At 37.7% G+C, this 27,229-nt stretch overlaps 1 protein-coding gene across 3 annotated transcripts in view; it reads right to left on the bottom strand.

Moving 5' to 3' along the window:
• Window positions 1-27,229, bottom strand: part of LOC135698300 (protein qui-1) — a 252,835-nt gene that overhangs the window by 149,079 nt on the left and 76,527 nt on the right. For all 3 annotated transcript variants that reach the window (XR_010517471.1, XM_065218228.1, XM_065218216.1), the window contains exon 3: window positions 7,280-7,904. Coding sequence is in view for 2 of the 3 variants with exons in the window: in XM_065218228.1 (XP_065074300.1) it covers window positions 7,280-7,394 (115 nt within the window). In the remaining variant the exon portion in view is untranslated. The remainder of the gene's footprint in view (window positions 1-7,279; window positions 7,905-27,229) is intronic.

The following is a 27,229-nucleotide window of genomic DNA, read 5'->3' on the forward strand; positions in this document are numbered from 1 at the left end:
GGCCATGAAATATCTTATAGATCTTGTGACCTTAGATAGTTTTCAACAATCGCGGGCTACAATCTTTTCTTTTTTTTTTATTTTGGATTATTTGACAAGGTTTAAGTCATTGAAATACTTCTGAGATACTGGAAAATAAAAATCAGTGATAGTTCCAAGCAATCTCTGATAAGAATTTCATGTTATTTCTGAGAAGGATTCGTAGGGAATTGTGAGGAAAAGCCGTTGAAAACTCCCAAATTTATTTTAAGAAAAAAGAAGAATCTGAGGGATTGTGTGTACAATTCAAAAAGATCGAAAGAGATGTTGAGAAAAATAATGATTTTCTGGGAAATACACTGCAATAAAAGTTCACTTAATATTCACCTGAAAAAGTACGTCGATATTTTCCATCGTACTCTTCAGGTGAAAATTACGTGTTTTGGGAATGAAAATCTGTTCCATGTGATTCATATAGAAATCAAGTGATTTTCACGTAAATTTTATCGAACGTTCCGATGATCTACACATAGGTTTCACTTAAAAGCTACGTGAATTTTATAGTGAATGTTACTGGATTTTATAGTAATATTCAAGTGCCAAGGTGGTAGATTTCATTTTAATTTCGGTTTATCATTTTATTGAATTTATCGAGGAATTTATCATAAATCATGCATTTTAGTTCAAACCTTGATTTGTTTTCCGTCGCTCTTGTTTTCCGTGCTGAGCAACAATGCTACTGACACCAGGGAGGCAGCTGTCTATATATGCATTAAGATTATTATTCGAAGTCCCTCCTTTTTTACACATTTTACACACAAAATAGCTCACCCCTCACAGAATTTTCCGCCGTTTTTTATTGATGGAGCGGGGCAGAAAGTATCTTTTGTGCAGGATATGTAAAAAATAGGGGCCTTCGAATGTTAACCCAAATGCATATATAAAGATACCAGACATGTTTTGTAGTGACAGGTACTCTATTTTGTAATCTGTGAAAGGAAAATCACCAATCGGGTAATCAAAATACATGACATGTTAAGAGATTGAAGCGATGAAAGAGAATTTTCTATCTTAAATTTGATTTTTTTTTTTGGCGTCGGGGTAGTAAAGCAGGTTAAACTGTATGTGGAAAAATAATTTTTATTTAATTGTAGCTTGTTTAACAATAATCTCCGGGAAAAACTGTACGATAATGTCCCTGACTAATAAATTTAGCTTGTCGTTCACTTTTGTTGACCTGAATATGCACCGAAAGCGAATTATTCCCACTTCTCTCAATTTCTATATGGGGATTTTTATTAGACCTGTGCGCCGCCGCGCCACGCCGCCGCCGCCGACGATTTTCATACGCCGCCGCCACCGATGAAATTGAGCCGGCGCGCCGCCGCAGTAAAATCTTTCACGCCGCCGAATAAATTTATGTCACGCCGATGAAAAATCCGTAGCACCTTTTCGGTAAAATGCATTTTGATTGCATTGATATTAGAACTTTGTGTGTGGTGCAGCGATTGTCATTTAGTTTTTTGACGTTTGTTCGCACTTTCTCTATCTAGCACACAGGAATGAATCATTTGGATTGGATTTACATAAAGGTGAATAAGAGACTTTTATCAACATCAAGTTGATATTGAGCTTTTTTAAATCTCTCACAGGTCCAAGTTGTGCGGGATTCTACGTATATCCAAAATACATCTTCAAATACATAAACAAAAAGTTATATGACTACAATGCGTGTAAATTAAAATATATATCAGAGTAATACAAGCATATCATTTATCGCTATCCACATATTAATAACGTGTAATGCTCAATAAATGAAAGAATTCTTAGGGCCCATTAAAATGTTACGTAATGCAACAGATTGCTTTTTAATACTATGTAGGGGTGGATAACGTACTTTTCTTATACTTAATACAAAGGTTGTAACAAGCACTTGATATACTTTCCATGCACGGCCAATGAGAAAGACTCAATATTGAGTAATAGTTTCTCATATTTGAGATCAGGTTACTCAAATTCGCTAAAACGTAGGTCACTCCTAGGGTCACTCATAGAATGAGTCAATTTTCCGACGCTTTTCCGAGCAAAAGTTCTTGAATATGAGGAAAACTGATTGTGGTTTTAGTATGTTTACTAGTACACTTCTAACCTGTGTAAATTTTCTTAATTGTTCCCCATATTCGATTTTTTTATTTTAATTCCAATTTTTATTACATTTGTTCAGTTACGTTACTGATTTGAAAATAACTGATCATGAGACCTTAGTGATCAATTTATTAGATAATATAAATAACAACGATGAATTAGTAAAATTGAAGCGCTGGAGAAAATATTCAAAGCAGGCTGTTTCGAATCTTGTTGGGAGGAGCATGGATTTTCCATTCGCGGCCAGTAACTTAGATGAATAAAGAGCTGTTCTTAATAACGCTTTGAAAACGTGTACCAATCAACTACTTGAGCAAAAGTTTGTTTCTTTGAAAAACTCGAACAGCTGGTACAATTTGGATCTTTTGCGTCTTAAACGGAAAAGGGACAAATGGTACAAAAAGTTTTGTAGATCAAATAATGACACTCATGGGAATAGGTACACAATCGCGCGTAATAAGTATTCACAATCGATAAAGAAAACTCGTTGTGAATATGTTCAAAGGAAGATTGATCAGCATCAAAACAACAGCAAAGAGTTATGGAAATTTTTTAAATCTTTATTAAAACCTAGTAATTGCAAACTGCGGTCCATAACTTTTAATGGAACATTAGAACAGCGAGAACAAGTAATTGCATCTTAGTTTAATGATTATTTTGTAAACAGTGTTTCATTGATTAATCAATTTGTTGGATTGGTCGATGAACCTGACGAAATAAAACAGCCAGTTAATTAAAGTTGTAGATTTGAAGTTTTCCAATCATTTACATTAGATGAACTTAGAGTTATTTATTTATCATTAGGAAAATCGGCTGGAGTAGACAATGTTGCTGCTAGAGTTATTCAAGATTGCTTCCATGTCATTGGAAGGAAACTAAGGTTCCTATCCAAAAAGTTGCTGGTACGATTAAAGCCGAAGAGTTTCGTCCCATCAACATGTTGCACACATTAGAGAAAATTTTAGAACTTGTTGTTAAAGGCCAGTTGTTGGAGTATTTAAATAGTAACAGTTTGTTGATACCAGAATAATCGGGATATCGAGAAGGTCATTTTTGTCAAACCGCGTTGAATTTGGTATTAGCGAAGTGGAAAAATAACTTGGAGTGTAAAGATACGATTGTTGCTGTATTTTTTTTTTTTTGGATCTTAATCGCGCTTTTGAAACAATTTAAACACAGCAAAAAATAAAGATTGATATTTCATCCAAGAGGATGCACTACAATCATGTCGAAATTCTCATGCAATTTTAACTGTCACAAAAATAACCCAATGTAGTTAAAGCAGCGTAATGTCAGTTCATGTACTGTATTTATGATAATTTTGTCCTTTTTGGCAAGTTATATTACACCATATTTTTAGAACGATTGAAGTGCACCTACTTTGATGTGATAACAACATTATTTTTTTGCTGTGTAGGCTCTTATTGTTAAGATCAATCACGCGCTTTGGAATTACGAGTACTGCATATAAATGGTTTGAAAGCTTTTTGTCTGACAATTGGCTGTGCAAATCTCGACAAAAAAAGTTTTACTGAGATCTCAGCAAACATTACATTTGTTTGCTGAGATTCAGCTAAGCATTATCCGAGACTCAGCAATCAAATGTCATTTTTGCTGAGATCTCAGTGAAACTTTTTTTTGCTGAGATTTGCACAGCCGAGCTCGGTAGAAACAAAAAAAAACTAAGTTTATACTTAGACAATGCAATTCTTCATTCAAGTGTAAAACGCTCGATAGAAAAAACTAAGTGTGTAGATGGTTGAAATATAAGCAATTGAAATTGAATACAAGTAAAACTAAATATATGGTAATTTCGTGGAGTCGAGTAAGTGAGAATGTCTCTGTTTTTCCTTGTTTCAAGATCATCCTCGATCCAGGCAACCCTTATCACTATCAACAAGGCATAAAAAGTAACAAGGACTAAGATTTGTTCCTTTGATTACTGAAAAATCCTGTTCCCCTAGTTTGAAGTACTCAAGACTAGGAATCGGTGGTAGATCTTACATCGCGTAACGTACCACGAAAAGGTGATCTGTCCACGTTACGGGACTGGAAGATGCCTTGAGTTAGTAGTAAATTTTCTGGCAAATGTCGGGGGCTCATGAGCATTCCTGACATTGCTGAAAATTAAGATAGCATAAGATTGCGGGGTTGCTAGTGTAATAGGATGCTCTGTTGGTTTTTCATTAGCTCTAGATCGCTTGCAATACTTATGAATATTTTAGGTAGACAAAACAGCGAACTAAAAGGTGGACGCCTGAGCTTTTCCACATTTATATCGCTGTGAAGCAACTGTAAACTCTACACAGATAAAAATTCTGAATTTTAATAGTGATGTAAACATTCATTCACGTAGACTTGTATTTCATTTCACGCAACCGAGCAACTTACAAACAATGTTGTTTGCAAAGATGGGCTTTTGTATACAGTATTTGCTACATTGCATGAAATGTGTCAGAACTTTACATGATATATAATGTAAACGTATATGATATGTGACGCTCCATTTATGTGCATCATATTGAACAGAAATTTACGCTACTTTTTCGAACTGTGTAGAGGGAATTTATATCTGTAACTGTAACAAGTTCAATATCATATTTCATTATCTTAAAGATAAATCGTCCAGCTCAGACCTTTGTAGGGGTAAGAGGTGGGAGCATCATCATCATCAGAAGTTTTTCCCGGGCAGTGTCGAAAAATTTATTCAAACTATGAGTGACCTACGTTTTAGCGGTTTTGAGTAATCTGAAATTTGTCCATGTGCCAATGCGGTTTGGAAAGTATTTTTTTTTGTATATCATTAAAAATAAACTCACGCCGACCCACGCCGCCACGCCGCCGCCGCCGAAAGCAAACGGCATGACGGCGCCGCCGCCGCCGACAGAAAATAACATATCACGCCGCCGCCGAAAATATTTTGATCGGCGCACCGGTCTAATTTTTATCACTTGCTGCCAGCGGAACAGCGCCATCTCTGTGGAAAAGCCGGACGATATGATTAATTTGAAAGACCCAGAAAGTAGACGCGGACATCGGAATAAGAAGCATTATCAACGGCAAGGACATCCTTCGAACAGCTGAGTTTGACTACAATGACCACCTGCGTGATGCTGCTTCCAGGAAAGCCAACTGAGCACGCTGTCGCTGGAAATTCCTAAGTACTCCAGTTTGTTCGCTTTGATCCAAAATGGCAGTTTAATTTGCGACGGGGATGGTCACCACAAACTTTTAAAATTACAGGTATCAAAAATCACTATTTTTCATCAGCTACACGGCAGCTGTCCCAAACGATCTAAAGAACACCAGAAAAAAAAAAAACAAACAAACAAATAACAGCCCATCTCAGGACCACCATTCGAAAAACAGCCGGCCCTTTTCAGGGCCACCAATTCAAAAACGGAAATAGTTCAGATCAGGGTTACTTCCACTCACTTGCTACAAAAAAATGTTTTTCGGAATTATGAAATCATGAAATAGTATAATGCTAAACGAACGCTCACGAATCATAAGATCGTTTATTGTGACGCTCTGAAAGCGAAATTGACAGGTTTGATGAGTCAAACACATGCCTTACACCCTCTTTTTGTTACTTACTAGTACAACATATCATTATAACATCTAATGATTGTATAACTCCAAAATATATATTTTTTATAGCAAGTAAGTAGAAGCAACCCTGGTTCAGATAATAGATTATCGATTAATTAAAAGAACTAAAGGTTCAACATATTTGTTCCGTCCACTAGCCTTCCTTCGTCAAGCTTCTTTTTGTGCCTCTAGACATATGCTCACTTGTCTCGTCTGCAAGAGTGCTTGACTTCCTATTCTAGAGCCGAGTACCGTTGACGGGCTTCGTTCTTGGCTCCTCTGGTTCTTGTACGCTCAATCGCGGCTTTTGCTTCTCTACGCTTCTCAATCTTCCGCCAAGTTTCATCAGTGATCCACTCTTTCCTGTGAGTGCGCAGCTCACCCAGGTTGTTCTCGCTTGTTTCTATAATTGCACTCTTGAGGGCCGTCCATTGTTCTTCCATTGTTATGTCGTTTTCGTTTTTGCGGTGTAGCACTGGTGTAGTGTAAGCAGGAATAAGCGCGAGTCTTTGACAGCTCAACATCAGTTGTTTGTAAGCAAAGGTGCATCCTATATCTACAGTGTTTTACAGTGTACAGATTCTACACCCTAAAATATTTCGGTGTACGGCAGTGTAGCACCGGTGTAGCTACACCGCAAAAACGAAAACGACATTAGGTAGGTTCCGATTCTACACGTTGTAGTTTCATTTTAATACCTGTGCTCTTTATTTTACCTATGGGATGAGTATTTAAGGGGGTTAGGTTTTTGATAAGTCTTTAGTAGGAATAGAACTGATGAAGACTGCACTTTGTACTCGAAATACGTATACGTATAATATGTGGATACCACAATTTTTAAGTGGAATTAAATGGAAGAAAACCTTTTTTGCTGTTTTACAGAATTGATGTCAATTTAGGGCCAAACCATTAAAATTTGTTTTCTTTTCTTCACATCCTTGTCCATGGATCCAAAAGCTAGTAAGATCATGAAACAACTTCAAAAAAATTGTATACGATGTATACAAAAGTGTGAAAAACCAGCTTTGACACACAATTTTAAAACAATAACTAGACCAAATATGAAGATCATAAAAATACCTAAATGAATAGATTTTATTTATTTGCGTGAAGTTAACTTTTTAAGAAGAAAATGACATAAATAATTGAAGATCCTTTTTTCATTTTCGATACAGTCCTTATGAACAATGTTACAATTGTCTATTATGAAACAATTGATAGAACATTCAATACATTTGTAATGCATTTCGAACCAACAATATTATACACCTTACTTACAGTTATTACTCCATTTTTACGCTGAGGTTAGTGCCAACTGTGGACGGTACCGCCCACCACATAAATGAAAGAATTACTATATTTGCAACCTGCCAGTAACAATCGGTTAGTGATTATCAACCCTTGCACAAATCACGTTTCCAAATGGAGACTCATAAAAACGCATAACCACGTCAGCCAACAACCCGCACGTACACCTCACAAGTGAACAAAAAGGAAACTGTCGAAGAAAAAGCACTTGAAGCTACGGAAGCAAAAGGTTACCGATGTGTAAGTAATCGCTCACCTTCCTTTAAGCTGGCAACATAAATCTTGATAATGCGAGGAGACGGTAGCTTCGTCTTCTCGTTGTGATGCCCTCTCAGTGCATTGAAGACGGCTTCCTCGATTACAGCGGCCATGGTTCTACCGATCTACTTTTCCCAAGACCTCGTTTTCCTCACATTTGACACGCGCCCCCGATGGCACTGTTGAAACGCCTTGTGGTTATTCCCACTCACACACAAACATACACACTTTGGTTGAATTCACTGCCACCGACAGGGACTTTCCTTGACGTCTTCGAGTTCCAACCCTGCAAATCCTCCACGGCAACTGTTCAACAGGCGGAAATCTTGCTTTTGTGCTTTAATTTTACTTTTGCTTTTTATGTTCGGCCGAGGTTGTGGTCGGAGCACTACCGATGCGATGCAACAAAGACCACTTCAGGAAAGATGTTATTTCACTCGAAGAAAGCTTGTTACGCGTTCCTTGAATGAATTCGCTGCAGGGCAGGTGAGCAAGTCATCGAAAAGAAGCGGTGTAGTTGAGCTGCTGATTGCGTTTTTCCTCTACATTTCCGCTTGGCCGGGTTGCGTTTTTCCTTCACTGATAATCATGCCAGATGAAGATTGCATCACACCTGGAGCATCCTAGGGGGAAATGAGAAGAATGTAAAGAATATAAAGCTATAGTGGTTTGACTTCGTTTCATGTATAAATTAGCGGAAAATTGAGTTTGAACGATGGAAGCAAAGAGCAACAGGGCGTTCTGAAAAGCAAGATGGGCTCTCCAGTGTATGGGATTCAAAATGAATGAAATTCAAAATTGCAAAATACAATGAGGGACCATGAATAAATGAAGAAAACAGAGGAAGAGTTGAGAAAATTTAAATTTGATCGATCAACATTCATACACCATTTGGTGATTTCTACTTAAATTCCTCTTTTTAATTCAAACTGTTCCGTACACCACTAGAGATATCAAGTCAGAACTATATGATTGGAGTTAATTGTCTACGCAGCATTTCGGCATCCGTAACGAATGGATATCTTCCCTTCAAATCCATAACGCGTAGGTCACGAACGATAGCACACTGACCGGCACGGATAGGAATGAATTATTGTTGGCCTTAATTGGTGTTAATTAAACATAAAGCTTATGAAAGACGCTTCCGACGCTGCATTTGAGTAAGGCGTTCCCGGAATCGTTTTACCCGTGAGCAAGAAGCTAGCAGCTATTTGTCCACATCATTCCCCTCTGCTAACCAGACGATAGTAATTTAATCATTCGGAAAACCCCCACAATTCCAGTACCGCAAGCCTGACCAAAGCCGGGTGGATATACAACAACAGCAATAGCCTCATAGTAGCGATTCATGGTATTCGCCCACAATCTGACACCACCCACCGTTCGTCGACATTTCCATTTCAACGGAAAATGGATGGAATTTCGGCGGGATTACAATCCGGCATCCTTTCAACACCCTCCGAATCCATTGTGTTGTGCCGTGGAACGTGTCAAGCTAGAAATGCCGGTAGGCATCTTATTGAATGTGATTTCCTGTTTTTATGAGGAAACTATAACGACGCAGACTGTCGTATAAAAGCAGCTCTGTACCTGGTCCCTGCCTAGAATGTAAGGTATGAAGAGGCTTAAGATAGAGATTCTCCAGGATAAAAATACATTCTGTAATAGAATTTATATAATCTTTTGAGGACGGTTCTGGCGCAGCAGTTACAAAGCATGCCTCTTACTTTGACGAGACATAAATAACCAAAAAACTGTTAATCTGACTACATAGAGCCATACTCCCAAAATAACTAAACTGTGGTCCAGTTATTACCCATAAGTAAATCGTATTTTATAGCAGCGGTCGGTTAGTCGGTCCTGCAATGTTTTGATAGTAGTTGGATTTGAAAGTGCTCCTCCTCCAGTGCTAAAAGTTTCGATACGATTCGTGCAGTTTTCAAAAGTTGTGCAATAGTACGTTCAGACTACAGATTTATAACATGTTATAGCGCTATCTTGATGGTGGTTTCTGTGTTGCAATTATTTGACAACCGTTATAACATGTTATAACTCTCCAGTCTGGACAGCGTTCATGATGAGCTGCCATATGGAAGACGAAAATCGATTTTGCAAACCAATTTTCGCACACTGGGGCAGAATCTACTTTTGCTGGACCAAATTAGTAGCATTTCACCCATGCAGCCTAGGGATTTGGTGTCTTTGGTAAAGTTTTTCGAGTGAATAAGGACTTTCTTATGACGTAATTAATTAAGTTCCAGATTATTTCACCCAGATGGCACTACAACTTAGTTTTTACAGAAGCATCATAGCAAACAACTCTCTTCGACTAGTTTCAATTTTTTTTTTGAAAACTCTTTCCAAGACGTCAGAATTCCACAGCCTAAATACTGAGAATGAGATTGATGATGGTCACACCTCTTACCCCTACAAAGGTGTGAGCTGAACGATTTATCTCTAATATAATTAAGTATGACATCTTAACCCGATTAGCAAACAAAACGAACTGATAACAGTTTCAGATATAAAATCCCTCAACAATTTGCAGTTGCTCCACAGCGATATAAATGTGATGAAAAAGCTTAGGTGAACTCAAATATTCACAGGCATTCTCAGCTATCAACCCAACCCAAGTAACAATTTTGCAGCCTTTTGGATTTCATACTGATTTATTGTTGTTTTATAATGGCAACAAGCAATCTTTTTAGTTTAAATACAGCATTTAAAAGTGCAACACATGCTTGGTTAGTATTTCAGCATTTTGCTGTTTTCAAAACCATTTAAAGTCTGACGATAAAGTCAAAACGGGTCTGGTTTTAAAAATGAATTTGAAGCAACACTCTTTCCCTGTATTAAACTGTTCAGTTAGTCAATCATAAACGTGCTCGGTATTTTTTATTGATGTCATGACAAAATACTCCATAAAGGTATTATAAAACCGTTCGGTTCCAAACGGGAACAAAAAGTATATATTGCTGCTCTTTGGTGTCAATAAAGTGTATCACAAAACTCTCTACTGTTTACGAATTAAACTAAAAATATGGATTCGCTTAGATACAGAGAAAAAATAAAACGATTAGAGCTTTTAAACGAAGTATCACAAGGAAATGACACAGGATAGTCAAATAATAATACTAGAGATAGTAGGAGGAATAATTGTAGCGATGCTGCCGACGGAAAGGAAAAGGACTCCAATTCTAGAATTTCCTGGGAGGCCCAGCAGCTCTGAATGAACCTGTCAACAATGACAGAACAGCCAACGGAGAAGAGTGAGTGAATGCGGAAAGCACTGTAAGCCGTCAAATTAGACGCTTAAAATGGATGGGAATACCCAAAATATTGTCAATGGCGTTTGCGACACTATCTGAATAAACTCAGACCAACCTTCTCCAGAAATCGTGTTTTGATGATTCGAATAACATGTATCAGTTCTAAACTGGAAACTGACTGCCTTCTGGACCATAGCAGTAGCTTCATTCGGTGAAAGGGTCAACTCTTCCAAAAATCCAAGCAAGCGCACATTAATTTCCTCGGATCATCCGGGAGAAGGGGAACTTTTTGGGAACGATTGAGCTTCCACCTGTTCCAAGATATGCATATACACTTCCTGATCCAACTGCTTGCAATGAATGATCGCCCTTATCGAGGATGGCACGCAACTTGTTGATCCAACGCAGGAGTAGAAGCTTGGTGCAATGATCTCACATCAAAACTATCGAAATGTAAACAAATTTGGACGTTTAACTTTTTCCAGGCACCATTAATGCCGTCATAAAACTAAACGGAATAGGATCAAGCAAAATGGCCTCAGATAAATACAATTCAGTCTGCAAATTATCTTCATTAAAGCCAAATTAAAACGTTTTGTATTTGTCAGCGATTTCATGAAAGCAAAATAGTTTTTTCACAATTGGCCTATAGAAAATCAATTTTTATGCCACCGCCACATTGCTATTACATTTGTTTTTTCTACTACCTTCATAAATTCATCAATGAGCAGTAATAGAGATTCCGACAATCATTAAATTATCTCAGCTGGACGCAATGCTTGATATAAAATATAACTATACGATGTTTCCTAAATTAAAAATAATATGTAAAATCAAAGATTTCCGAACGCGGACTTATTTTTTCGATCTTTCGAAGCACTTTCCACATTAGATTTAATCCATCACATAAAAATAGACCACAAAATGAGAGCTGCTTTGATAATTCGGTAATTTTTTCACATTAGATGAGGAAATTTAAAAGATTAATTTTTGAACAATGAATTTGGCAAGATCTGATGATATTTATGTATCCCTTTTTATCTTGATTGATGCTTTTATTGTAGTTTTCATAAGAATTTCAAATGGTTTTCAATGCTTTCGTCGTACAACTTTTTTGCAGCAAATCAATCTTGAAGTGCCTCGAAAACATTCATGTTGTGCATCATAAACTTCCCAATTTAATTCTGTTTACAAATTGAGCTTAAAAGATGGCTCCTGATAGTTGATAAAAGCCAAATTTATATCTCGAAAGATATACGAAGTAGAATGAAAAATTCATGTCGATTTTAGACAAATTTACTTCTTTAGAAGAACCAGCACAGAATACACCCTTCAGAACCTTCTCCAGGGTGGGCAAACTAGAAATATTCTAGTCTTAATGAGGTTTTAATGGCTGCATTAATGATAAAATAGCCTTGACCAGGGTTTTATGAATGTTGTTTTATAGTTACTTTGTAGTATTTCATAAAACTTAAAATGTTACTTGGGAAGAGCTCATGAATAATCAAAAAATCATCCTTTTACACTAGAACCCCCGGAATCTGATGCTATAATAATTTTCAGCAATATTAGGAATGCTCACTAAATAGGGGAATTTACGTATTCTCGTCAATCTAAGCAGCGTCTGCACTTCTACTAGCATTTTCTCAGCGTCACGCACATATATGATGTGTCTGTTTGTTTACATTCATCTGCTGCTTGCTTCTCTATCCATTCCAATCGACAGAATTTTTCAAAACGTTTTGAAAGCATTTTTACAACGCTCCAAACTTCCCAGGTGAGTGTGACTATTGTCGGCAGTCTCTTTTTCTTCGGCAACCTTCCCATTAGAACTGCGTGTTAACCAGCTGTTCTATTATCGGCAACTCGAAATCAACCTCATTTTGTACTGCGTATGCTTTATTTGAAGAAAAATGTAGCATTACTGGATTGCTCGATCGTTCAAATATAATCAGATTGAAGCTGAAAGGCTAAACAATCGTTTAGACACATTCAGGGAAGTGCGTTGATGGGAAAACATAGTGAAATTGACGTTTAAATTTTGGTTGCCGAAAACAGTCAATGGGTGCCGAAGCCAACATTTACCCTACTTAAAAAAATAAATTCGAAAATCTCCACTTATCGATCTTGATCATAAAAACATGTCATCCATAATTTTCATACAACGGAATGAACGAAAAGTGGTCCATTGCAAAAATCGCTAAAATGAATTCTTATTCTGTGCGTATGAAAAAGTATAAAAGATGATCCACATTTTGTATAAAAATTAAATTTTATATTTACCTCATGGCTCTGGGGGTGGGTATGACCCAAACTCTCCCCCCCCCTCCTCGCAGCACCAGTGATTTGAAGTACAATATGCTCTTCGGCACAGTGTCACCATAAACTGTGCAAATTATGACGGCATGGATCGTAGTAAAGTTCATCAATGCATTCGAAGTAGAGAAATATAATTTATTCCTTTATGTCTTTTGAAAGACTACACAAATTACAAAATATAATTTCCGCATCGCAACATAGCTCCATCGATTGTGCTTCTAAATTTTCTTTTCAACACCCACAGATCAATAAATTCTGATACTTTATTCGCTGTAAATTGTCTACCAGCTATAGCTACAGCTACCTGTTATGTTCGTTGTTGTAATCAAAATTTCAATCAAGCCATCCTGGACACAGTGGGTCTGATACTCGGAATCACCGCAGCACCCACCGTACCAGAGAATCGAAACGGTAGTTTGCAAACCTACCTGCTGTTAGTTGATCAAATCGTACACCGGTTGCTGGCAGGGTTGCTTCCACTCATTGCGCTACACATTTTTTTCCGGAATTATGGATGCAATAATGATAGTTTGTATTTTTAAGTTACAAGAGATAGAAAAGTATGTGCAAAAGTACATACAACCCGGAAATTTCACTCTAAGATTGTCACAATCAGTGATTTTATAATTCAGAAGTACTCATTCTCATTCTCGCAAAATCGCTGATTGTGACGCTCTGGAAGCGAAATTGACAGGTTTATGTGTCAAACAGATATTGTTCAACCAATCGAAGTGTGCCGTGGCCGCTATTAGACGCGTTTGATTTTCGGTCACTGGGGTTGTCGGTTCTGATTTGGGCGTTTGTCGCAAGTTGATTCGGCCGGTGAGGAGCTGGTGCTGCGTCTTATACGGAACCGAAAAATTACCCAAAATTAAGTTCTTTTCACTTATCTCCCATGTTCCGTTCAATAAGCTAATTTTCAGTAAACCGCTAATAGTAGTTTGTGTTTGGCTACGGCGAAAATAATGACTTACTCGTGTGTATTTTCTACCCAAAATTAAGTTCAATTGACTCAAATTTGAGAATATATCATATACTTACTAGTAGCTTATTGAATGATAGTCATGAGAAAGTCGAATCTCTCGTTCCGTTTTTGATAACAACAAAAAGTGAGAGTGGGATGCAAAACTCAAAATTACCCAAAATTAAGTAAAGAGAATTTAAATTTAGGGTTATTTTTTCTCTCTCTATGTACAGACTGTGTACTGGCGAACTGAAGCCGTTGTGTCGCGAGTGATTGGTGATGGAAAGTAAACGCAGTCCATTTTTTTTCTCTCTGGTTAGACCCCCCTAGAGGGAGCAGCTAGTGTGTGTTTCGTGGTTTTTGGGGTTTACGCTGCTGAGTGAGGAAGAAAAGGCTAGAGTGCTGTTTTTTAACACCGGTTGAAGAAGTTAAGCTAACAGATTCTCTTCGTCTACATTCTCTTTGTATCACCACGGCCATGTAAATACATTCCCATGTGTTTTCAGCACAGCACATTTTCTAGCATATAATACGACAAACAAGAAACGGTTATGTGCTCAAGTTATTAACGAAAAAGAAAGTCGACGAGGATCAATCAATGTTACATCGGACCTAATGCAATGTTCAGCTTGAAATAACGGCAGCATATCTATAGGAGCTATTCGAAGTCATCGTGATACCATGGATCCCTTTGGAATATATCGGGTTTCCTTTATTTTTCTCTTAACTTTCTTTCCATTATTATATGAAACATTTTATTCTGGGAACGGGAGGGTCCACCAGGGCACCCGATTGAAGTAAAACGGGTAGATAGAGTGGAAATGCCAAATCCCTGTCTTTAACATTTCGTGAAAAGAGAGCAGGCTCTTCTCCCCATTCATTGGGATATCCTCCTGTTAGATGGCCTGTTTCATGAGCGGTTGTATGATCCTGATGTTGGAAGAAGATTCTCATCTATCCCGTGGATGCACGTAGGCGATGTTGCCCAAAAATTCACCCAAACCGTTTTTGGCCCTTCATACAATGGCAGTTGAGTACAATTAGAGGTTATTAAACTTGATCAAGTCGAATAGCGAGGATAGTCCACAGTCTACCGACAGTTGTCTTGCTACAGTGAGTGAGTTCCATATCATCATCCATATCATCAAATACTGTTCAACCTCTTCTTGTAACTTACAAGTACAACATATAGTTATAATATCAAATGATTTCATAATTCCTAAAAAACAATTGTTAAAGCAAAGTGAGTGGAAGCCACCCTGGTTGCTGGTGCGGGACATTTTCATTAAATCAATAAATTTCAATTCCTATAGTTTTTTGCGCCAAAATTCCATTATCGCCGGGCTCCCTTCTGTGTGGTCCACGTGGAATGCTAAAAATGATATACCGTACCGAAAGTGCACAAAGGGGCGAACAGGTAAGGTTCGGTGAAAGTGAGCGGTACAGTTTTCCAATCAAGGCTTATGAACGTATAACAGATCGTTTAACCTAATTTTAATGGGAATATTTTTTTTTTTTGCATAGCGTACATTCAAGTCTACCTGTTGATAGCCTATGCATGGAAAGCGTCGTTGCTTTAAAACATTAATGAAATTAAACTGGGTCGCCACACCTACATAAAACGTATCTAGCACACGCATATTGTGGTGTGTTAATGACACGACAGAGGACGTGCTAGCCTAGGTGCTATTTACTACAAATTCACATGCCAGGTTTATCAATCTATATGGCTTCATAACGGTGTTATGGGAGAAAAGCCAGCAATTTTCTCGATTTTCCTGGACCTAGAGTATCGTGGTGTTCGACACATTATACAAGAATTCAGAAATGGTGCAGGCTTTAATTAATAACAATAATAACACTTATTTAACTGTGGAAGTGTCAAATTGACATCAAGCAAAAGGTTCCAGTTCAGACGTAATAGCAAAGAAAATTTATTGCGCAGAAGAACAATCTTCATTAAAGCATATCTTCTTTACCAGGACTTCTCAGTGCATATTCCAGTTTCAAAATGAATTCTAAATCCAATCCAAATTTAAGTATCTTCTTTTCGTATTATGCTGCAAATTTGGAAAATAAAGCATTTGTGCTTATTGGCCAACAGTGAACATCATCAACTTTGATAGACTCTGAAAAAGGCCAGAGCAAATGTTAATTTTTAATTTCCCCCCCACACCCCCTACAAAATATCTGATACTCATGAGGGGTGAAAACAAATATTTGAATTCATTATTTTATGCAGCAAACAGAACAATTCTTTATAAAAAATAAATTTATTGTGATGATTTATTGTTATTCAAATAACTAAACAATAGGGGTATTCACTTTGCGAATCGTACACATATACACAATCGTAAACACAACGATTCATTGGAGTGTAATGGAAGTTTACGCATTTACGAAGGTGTATATTTTTACGATGCGCAAAGTGAATACCCATACTGTTTAATTATTTGAATAACAATAAATCATTTTACAGATCGCTGTGAATACCCCTATTTTTTACAATGGGGATGGCCCCGGTGTAAGGGCTTACGTCTATACCTCTCACGCCAAAGTCACGAGTTCAAATCTCATCCCGGACAAGTTACGAATGACCAAAGAGTGACTGTAAAAAAAAAACTGCAGTCTAATAAGATTTTCCAGCGGTGCCGGTGCCCAAGTAGCATTTCTTGTTTTATTGCACTCTATTAGTGGTTTTTGAGATCAATTTTTTGAAAACGGTCAATAAAATTAATAGCTCTAGCACAACCTTTTGATAACTGCTATAAGATCGTCTTCCAGCTTAGTGGACCACTCTTGATAAGGTTTATAAAGCATGTTTGAGAATCATAATAAAGCTGTCTTAAAACCTCTACAAAAGGTTCTCATAGCCTCTTTAAGAGTAATATTGAATCCAAACAGTTTTATTACGCTCTGGTGAAAATCAGTTATAAATCCAATTTAATTTTTATTGCATCAAAGCAACCGCCATCAATAAGCTTGCTGTTGTTCTGTTCTGCTGAAACTTTTTTTTCCATATGGTAATCTTTAGCTGTAAAAATAGGTTTGAGTGTTGGTGTCAAGATCACCATGCAATCAATTTTGTTTCATGGCGACATTAGTGAAAATCTTAAAGAAAATAGATGCCTTTTTAGAAGTTCCAAAACATATGCGCTTGAAATTTTATCGTGTATATTGAGATAATATGAGCGTTAAACATATTCGCCTCAAATATAATTCAAGTTAACAGAAAAGATTGTTTTAGAAATCAAATTAATTTGATGGAATCATCTTAATTTTACAGAAAATAGATCTCAATACATAAATTCATACCAATGCACACTGGAAATCAGTTCGGATCTCTAATTTAGCCATTATTTTATTGAAATTTCTTGGATTTTATTCCAAGGCTAATGGGATTTTCATAATGACAATATGGCGACAGAGGACAGCAAGCAAGAAAAACACCAAGCGCAATTTCTTAAAATGTCCAATGCATACTTTTTTTTGCTTTATTAGAGAGCTTTTCCCTAATGCTTACATTGGATGGAAGCAGAACAGAAAAGCATAATGCATGATTTTATTTCGAGCACTATTTTCTTTTTACAAGAGCAGTTCATTTTTTTTTTATTTGAGGGTAAACGTATATTCCTATTCAACGGGTGCAACCGATGAATTTTACAAAAATTTGGAAAAGTTTTGAATGGTACATTAAACTTTATGAAAAGTTATGCGTGATTTCAACTTTTTTGTCCTAAAACTGTCACCCTTCCATGTATTTCGACCAAGATTCGACAGTGTCACCCCATGAAAAAAAGGAAAGAAAATGAAAGAAAATTTTTCAATGCTGATTGTTGAATTGTTGTGACCATCCTCGACTGTAAATCTGATAAGAAACGCAAATTGGCATAGGTATCATCCTCCGACTCCAGATAATTATATATTTCCTCTTCATGAGTCATTTTTGGTGTAGCAATGTGTCCATTCAAAGTGAAGATGGTTCAGAATGGTGAGGAGGCACACTCTTTACAGCTTCCTTTGTGACATCCGCAGAAAATGCAGCGGAATTTTTTTTTCTTGGTTGAAGTTATTCACGAAGGTTTGCGGCTGACTGAAGCAAATAAACGGGCTCATGCTAAATTTATTGTTGATTTTCTTTGTGTTCCGCTTGAAAGTACCGGAAAGTTTTGATTCTTTCTATGTTATAATATGCTAAAATGTTTTAAAATAACTGTTTCATGGCCAACTAGTTTTATTGCACTTACTTTTTTTTTTCCTTTGGTTTGTTTTTTCCGTCGATCTTGTTTTCCGTGCTGAGCACCAATGCTACCGACGTTCCAGGAAGGCAGCTCTCACACCTGGATCCTACCTATCGACCCATCAACTCATGAACCGGGGACCAACGGCTTTACTTCCCATCCGAAGGAAGGCGTGATCAGAGATGTTATGCCTCAGAACATCCCGGCGGCGCCGACTGGGATTGAACCCAGGCCTACTGGGGTGACAGGTAATCACGCTTACCACTACACCACCGGCGCCGTTTATTGCGCTTTCTTATATAGCAATATAAGGATTAATTTTTGGGTTTTATAAGGGTAATTCATATTGCTTTTTTTATACTTCAAGGCAATCACAAAAAACCTTTCATAAGTGAAAATAGCATAAGCATCCGTTGGTTTTTTTTTATTAGCTTTATAGGGATTTTGTAGATAGCTATGATAATGTTCCATGACTTGCATTGTATATGACCGTCATAAAGCTGTAGGTAATGGTTGCAGCTGGAATAAAACTTTTAAAAATTTTGAATATAGCCAAGCAGCTCAAGATTTGTTACTTGGGTGGTGTAGTGGTAATCGTGATTACCTTTCACCCCAACAGGCCTGGGTTCAATCCCAGTCGGCGCCGCCGGGATGTTCTGAGTCATGCCAATGGCGGGAAAGCCAATGGCAGGCTACATGCAATGCTGCCATCTTCCCAGTTTGTGTTTAATTCAATCTATTTTTACCTTTGTAATTGAAATGATTAAGTCCCAAAAAAGGTCCTTTTTATTTATTCAGTTTTTGAGATTTAATCACCATTAAAAACATCCACTTATCTAAGTTATTGGTTTAAACTTCGTATTTACATGTTTTAATAAACTTATATTCACTGCTAGGGGTAAATCTAGCAACGCTTGATCAATGATTATTTTACGATCGCAAGCAAAAAAGTGGAGTGATTTTCTTGGTGTTTTATTTTTTTTTTTTTTTCATCAAGAGATTTGACCAGCAGCTTACATTAATTTGGTGTATTCGATTACGTGAAATTGTGGAATACTACGAAGAACACAAGTTAGTAAATACAGTGATGGTGTCATACCCAGAAAATATACGATATAAAATCATGAAATACATGCTCTAAAGTTTTAGATGGCTTGTGTGTGAATGTGTGTATACTATATCATCATTGAAGAATATTTTAAAAAAATGAAGAATCAAAATATAGTAACCTTGAGCCTTACAGCATTCTAGAGCTCGAATGCATTAGCCTAACTTGCCTGTACTGTTCAAGGTGCTACTGCTTTCAAATAAGGCGATTTTTAAATTTTCTGACCTGAACGAAAATATGACTGTGCAATTATTGTTTGGACAAGTACTACTTTTACGGGATTCTGTAGTGGTGCAGAATGCGCAATACATAATGGCACAATATTTCCTAGTACCAGAGAAATTTTAAAACTTCATACACAGAATTCCTGTTGTGATTTTTATTTATACACGCTCCCCACTAAGCAGTATTCGGAAAATCATTCTCAAATCTCATTCATTGAGCCTTCCTGTGAGAATCAACTCGCGTGCGAATGCAGCAAACAAATTTCTCACTTGAGATTCTCATGCACATTCACGCACTCATACTCACAACGCCAAAAAATCATTCCAGCTATAAACTTAAAAAACCACTCAAACGTCCATTGATAGCATGTTTATTAGACTGATTCAAATTTGATATTTTCGCTCCACAGTGCTCATACGATTCAAAATTGAGATGTACCAGTTACGGGTATACGTTCCTATTATAATGTGTTCCAATTATGGCCTATGGGAATTCCATAGGCCATAACTGGAACACACCATAATAGGAACATATGGCCATAGCTGGTACACCAACCCTATGTCACACTGCAAGATACAGTGTTGCCCACACAACAGCTGCTTGATCATGACATAAGATTATCAATCTCTTATTGCTGATTGCATCTGAAACTGGACTGTCCCAAAAATGCAAAAAGTGTGATAGAAGTGCACATTCCCGTCAAATCGTTTTGATGTCTTGGGAGCACTTATTGCTTGCATCATAATGAATAAGTGCACCGAAGACACCAAGACGATTAGATGTAAACTTGCAATTTTATCACACTTTTTAATAAGTGAAAACGCGCTTATTAGTCCAAATTGGTGTGAAATGCGCAATAAACAATTAATAACTATTTTAAATGGTGTTTGACTAAAAAACAATGTTCTACAAAGTTGTAGATGAAAAAATTTCCCCAAGTAGAGCTTTTTTTTTTGAACAGTGCAATAAGGAAAAAGGTAAGAAGATAATGAATAAAAAGTTTGGATTTCCCATAGTAATTTCCACAATAACTTCAAATGGTTTGTGCCAAGTCAGTTTCTTATCGAATTAGTTCAAATTTTGGGATACTAATCAGGACCCGGTTTGGAACTGTTTGAGCACTGTGGAGCGAAAATGTTAAAAATTGCATCATTCTAATGTTTATGCATGTTGTGTTAGTTTTCCAACCCCTGATGCACAAACAATAGTAATAACAATATTAACAATGAATAACGCCAAAATATAGAGAAGTAATTAACTAAAGTATAAGATACTTTAATCACACACCAACCTAAATCTCAGGTGCATACATTTAATTTGAGGCAAGTTTAAAAAAATCTTCCAGGATTATTTTTTCCATACATTTTTGGACGTTATTTACACAAGTAAAACGATAGTACAATTGTTCAAAGCCCGATGAGACTTCCCTAAGATTTCGTATGGTAGGTGTTCCAGCGAATCTATATTTTTTCAGAAGCACCATGCGAGATTTTGAAGCAAATGATCATTTTTTGGCATCTTTGACAAATAGAAACATCATGAAGTTGAATATTCAATCTATGCAGCAAGCAGAACCTAGAACTGATAGAAATTGCAATTATCTGTCATCACCCTGTGTTATAACTTATCGTTTCAACTTCTACACTTTTCCTTCCGTGTTGAAAGTGTGTTCCACAAAAGCACTGCATAATCATTATAAATAGCTTTCCATTCGGTGCGGCAGTGTCGGGCTGAAACTTTTCCCGTTAATACTAGGAATACTATAATCCATCCCCACCAGGTAAAACTATCAAGACGAACATTAATTACTTTTATCTTCTTCGTCCGCGTACGGTAAATGTACATTAATACGGAAAGCGACGATGCTGGCCAGAATCCCACCGTTTGATGGTTGCTAATCGTGGTGGCAAAAGTTTTCGTGATCTGAATTAAAAAAAATCTTTTATAAAAATTGATGATTCCTCTGGGCTTACAGTGTGGCTGCAAAATAGTACCGCATAGTTTGCCCATTTCCCTTGTTCTGGTTGTACGAAAGGACGGTACTCACCCAGGTGATAAGAGAGTGAAAAAAGTTGTGTATTACGTGACTTTGCTTGTTTGAATGTAGTAGGAACCAGAAGAGATTTGCAAGGTGGAGAAACAGAAATGGTTGTTTGGCTCATGTCTACACTTGGGAACGAAATAATGAAGTGAGATCAGCTAATATTACGGTATGTGCAATGAATGCTGCCACCGCAGTTTTTCACTGTGAGCTTTGAGTATTTGATAAAATTACGCTTGCGACGAAATGTAGCCTTTAAAAGCTCATGCGAAACCCAGATTTAGGGAAAAAGTTTGCGGAGAAAATTAAATTGAGTAGAAGAAACGTTCAAAATTGCTGAAATGGAGTTAAAAGCTCAGTCAATCATGAAGTACCTAGGAATATATCTCACCGCTACGCTAAACAGACCAGAAAATGTAAAGAAAATTTACTAGCAAGGAACGAGGGCAAGTAAAATTATGCTTTCGTTCTTACTAAAGATCAAACCTCCTAGGTATATAGTTCGAAGAATTGATGCAACGGTAATTGTTCCAACCATTGTTTTTGGACTAAATGCCATGGCTCTGACGGCCCACAATCGTAGAACCATTCGAATGTATGAGCGTAAAATTTTGAAAGAATGGTACAAGGCTTTTGGAGGCACTGAGAAACAGACAACGAGGAAGCAGCTGATGGGTCGTACTATTGGGAAAAAAAGCTAAAATTTACCGAATTCTCTATTGGGGTCTGTAGTAGATAGAGTTAGTGCTGAATAAATAATGAGTAGAATCAAGTGAGCGTCAAGCGTGATAGTTCGTATGTAAACAGAATCTCATTGGTTAGAGAATTTTGATAGGTTAGCAGGTATAAATATGAAGTAACTAAGCTCGTTGAAGTCATTCTTGTAACGAATTTTGGAGGTGACGGACCACCAGCAGCAGCAGAAACAGCAGCAGCAGCAGCAATAGAAGCAGCCGCACCCGTGGGAGCTGCATCACTAATTTGTGTTGCCGTGGCCGAGGCTGGAAACCTTGGTCCGGTCACGACAATGGCGCAGTTGGTACGATAGTGTAAGTATAGTGGAATGACTAAACAACTGAAGAATTATTTTGAAAAAAATTGCCATGACCTGATGGATGGTAGATAGAATGACCATGACCTGATGCATGGTAGATAGAACTACCATGACCTGATGGATGGTAGATAGAATTACCATGACCTGACGGATGGTAGATAGAATTACCATGACCTGATGGATGGTAGATAGATTTACCAAGCCTGATGGATGGTAGATAGAATTACCATGACCTGATGGATGGTAGAAAGAATTACCATGACCTGATGGATGGTAGATAGAATGACCATGACTTGATGGATGGTAGAAAGAATTACCATGACCTGATGGATGGTAGATAGAATGACCATGACCTGATGGATGGTAGATAGAATTACCATGACCTGATGGATGGTAAATAGAATTACCAAGCCTGATGGATGGTAGATAGAATTACCATGACCTGATGGATGGTAGATAGAATTACCATGACCTGACGGATGGTAGATAGAATTACCATGACCTGACGGATGGTAGATAGAATTACCATGACCTGACGGATGGTAGACAGAATGACCATGACCTGATGGATGGTAGATAGAATTACCATGACCTGATGGATGGTAGATAGAATTACCAAGCCTGATGGATGGTAGATAGAATTACCATGACCTGATGGATGGTAGATAGAATTACCATGACCTGACGGATGGTAGATAGAATTACCATGACCTGATGGATGGTAGATAGAATGAACATGACCTGATGGATGGTATAAAGAATTACCATGACCTGATGGATGGTAGATAGAATTACCATGACCTGACGGATGGTAGAAAGAATTACCATGACCTGATGGATGGTAGATAGATTTACCAAGCCTGATGGATGGTAGATAGAACTACCATGACCTGATGGATGGTAGAAAGAATTACCATGACCTGATGGATGGTAGATAGAATTACCATGACCTGACGGATGGTAGATAGAATTACCATGACCTGACGGATGGTAGATAGAATGACCATGACCTGATGGATGGTAGATAGAATTACCATGACCTGATGGATGGTAGATAGAATTACCAAGCCTGATGGATGGCAGATAGAATTACCATGACCTGATGGATGGTATAAAGAATTACCATGACCTGATGGATGGTAGATAGAATTACCATGACCTGATGGATGGTAGATAGAATTAACAAGCCTGATGGATGGTAGATAGAATTACCATGACCTGATGGATGGTAGATAGAATTACTATGACCTGATGGATGGTAGATAGAATTACCATGACCTGATGGATGGTAGATAGAATGACCATGACCTGATGGATGGTAGATAGAATTACCATGACCTGATGCATGGTAGATAGAATTACCATGACCTGATGCATGGTAGATAGAATTACCATGACCTGATGGATGGTAGATAGAATTACCATGACCTGATGGATGGTAGATAGAATTACCAAGCCTGATGGATGGTAGATAGAATTACCATGACCTGATGGATGGTATAAAGAATTACCATGACCTGATGGATGGTAGATAGAATTACCATGACCTGATGGATGGTAGAAAGAATAACCATGAACTGATGGATGGTAGATAGAATTACCATGACCTGATGGATGGTAGATAGAATTACCAAGCCTGATGGATGGCAGATAGAATTACCATGACCTGATGGATGGTATAAAGAATTACCATGACCTGATGGATGGTAGATAGAATTACCATGACCTGATGGATGGTAGATAGAATTACCAAGCCTGATGGATGGTAGATAGAATTACCATGACCTGATGGATGGTAGATAGAATTACTATGACCTGATGGATGGTAGATAGAATTACCATGACCTGACGGATGGTAGATAGAATGACCATGACCTGATGGATGGTAGATAGAATTACCATGACCTGATGCATGGTAGATAGAATTACCATCACCTGATGGATGGTAGATAGAATTACCATGACCTGATGGATGGTAGATAGAATTACTATGACCTGATGGATGGTAGATAGAATTACCAAGCCTGATGGATGGTAGATAGAATTACCATGACCTGATGGATGGTATAAAGAATTACCATGACCTGATGGATGGTAGATAGAATTACCATGACCTGATGGATGGTAGAAAGAATTACCATGAACTGATGGATGGTAGATAGAATTACCATGACCTGATGGATGGTAGATAGAATTACTATGACCTGATGGATGGTAGATAGAATTACCATGACCTGACGGATGGTAGATAGAATTACCATGACCTGATGGATGGTAGATAGATTTACCAAGCCTGATGGATGGTAGATAGAATTACCATGACCTGATGGATGGTAGATAGAATTACCATGACCTGACGGATGGTAGATAGAATGAACATGACCTGATGGATGGTAGATAGAATTACCATGACCTGATGCATGGTAGATAGAATTACCATCACCTGATGGATGGTAGATAGAATAACCATGACCTGATGGATGGTAGATAGAATTACCATGACCTGATGGATGGTAGATAGAATTACCAAGCCTGATGGATGGCAGATAGAATTACCATGACCTGATGGATGGTATAAAGAATTACCATGACCTGATGGATGGTAGATAGAATTACCATGACCTGATGGATGGTAGATAGAATTACCATGACCTGATGGATGGTATAAAGAATTACCATGACCTGATGGATGGTAGATAGAATTACCATGACCTGATGCATGGTAGATAGAATAACCATCACCTGATGGATGGTAGATAGAATAACCATGACCTGATGGATGGTAGATAGAATTACCATGACCTGATGGATGGTAGATAGAATTACCAAGCCTGATGGATGGTAGATAGAATTACCATGACCTGATGGATGGTAGATAGAATTACTATGACCTGATGGATGGTAGATAGAATTACCAAGCCTGATGGATGGCAGATAGAATTACCATGACCTGATGGATGGTATAAAGAATTACCATGACCTGATGGATGGTAGATAGAATTACCATGACCTGATGGATGGTAGAAAGAATTACCATGAACTGATGGATGGTAGATAGAATTACCATGACCTGATGGATGGTAGATAGAATTACTATGACCTGATGGATGGTAGATAGAATTACCATGACCTGACGGATGGTAGATAGAATTACCATGACCTGATGGATGGTAGATAGAATTACCAAGCCTGATGGATGGTAGATAGAATTACCATGACCTGATGGATGGTAGATAGAATTACCATGACCTGACGGATGGTAGATAGAATGAACATGACCTGATGGATGGTAGATAGAATTACCATGACCTGATGCATGGTAGATAGAATTACCATCACCTGATGGATGGTAGATAGAATAACCATGACCTGATGGATGGTAGATAGAATTACCATGACCTGATGGATGGTAGATAGAATTACCAAGCCTGATGGATGGTAGATAGAATTACCATGACCTGATGGATGGTATAAAGAATTACCATGACCTGACGGATGGTAGATAGAATGACCATGACCTGACGGATGGTAGATAGAATTACCATGACCTGATGGATGGTAGATAGAATTACCATGACCTGATGAATGGTAGATAGAATTACCATGACCTGATGGATGGTAGATAGATTTACTATGACCTGATGGATGGTAGATAGAATTACCATGACCTGATGGATGGTAGATAGAATTACCATGACCTGATGGATGGTAGATAGAATTACCAAGCCTGATGGATGGCAGATAGAATTACCATGACCTGATGGATGGTATAAAGAATTACCATGAACTGATGGATGGTAGATAGAATTACCATGACCTGATGGATGGTAGAAAGAATTACCATGAACTGATGGATGGTAGATAGAATTACCATGACCTGATGGATGGTAGATAGAATTACTATGACCTGATGGATGGTAGATAGAATTACCATGACCTGATGGATGGTAGATAGAATTACCATGACCTGATGAATGGTAGATAGAATTACCATGACCTGATGGATGGTAGATAGAATTACCATCACCTGATGGATGGTAGATAGAATTACCATGACCTGATGGATGGTAGATAGAATTACCATGACCTGATGGATGGTAGATAGAATTACCAAGCCTGATGGATGGCAGATAGAATTACCATGACCTGATGGATGGTATAAAGAATTACCATGACCTGATGGATGGTAGATAGAATTACCATGACCTGATGGATGGTAGAAAGAATTACCATGAACTGATGGATGGTAGATAGGATTACCATGACCTGATGGATGGTAGATAGAATTACTATGACCTGATGGATGGTAGATAGAATTACCATGACCTGACGGATGGTAGATAGAATGACCATGACCTGATGGATGGTAGATAGAATTACCATGACCTGATGCATGGTAGATAGAATTACCATCACCTGATGGATGGTAGATAGAATTACCATGACCTGATGGATGGTAGATAGAATTACCATGACCTGATGGATGGTAGATAGAATTACCAAGCCTGATGGATGGTAGATAGAATTACCATGACCTGACGGATGGTAGATAGAATTACTATGACCTGATGGATGGTAGATAGAATTACCATGACCTGATGCATGGTAGACAGAATTACCATCACCTGATGGATGGTAGATAGAATTACCATGACCTGATGCATGGTAGATAGAATTACCATCACCTGATGGATGGTAGATAGAATTACCAAGCCTGATGGATGGTA

This window comes from Ochlerotatus camptorhynchus, unplaced genomic scaffold (assembly GCF_037179485.1).
Source record: "Ochlerotatus camptorhynchus isolate MF236.1 unplaced genomic scaffold, CSIRO-AGI_Acam_v1.1 ptg000008l, whole genome shotgun sequence".
Classification (NCBI taxonomy): Eukaryota; Metazoa; Arthropoda; class Insecta; order Diptera; family Culicidae; genus Ochlerotatus; species Ochlerotatus camptorhynchus.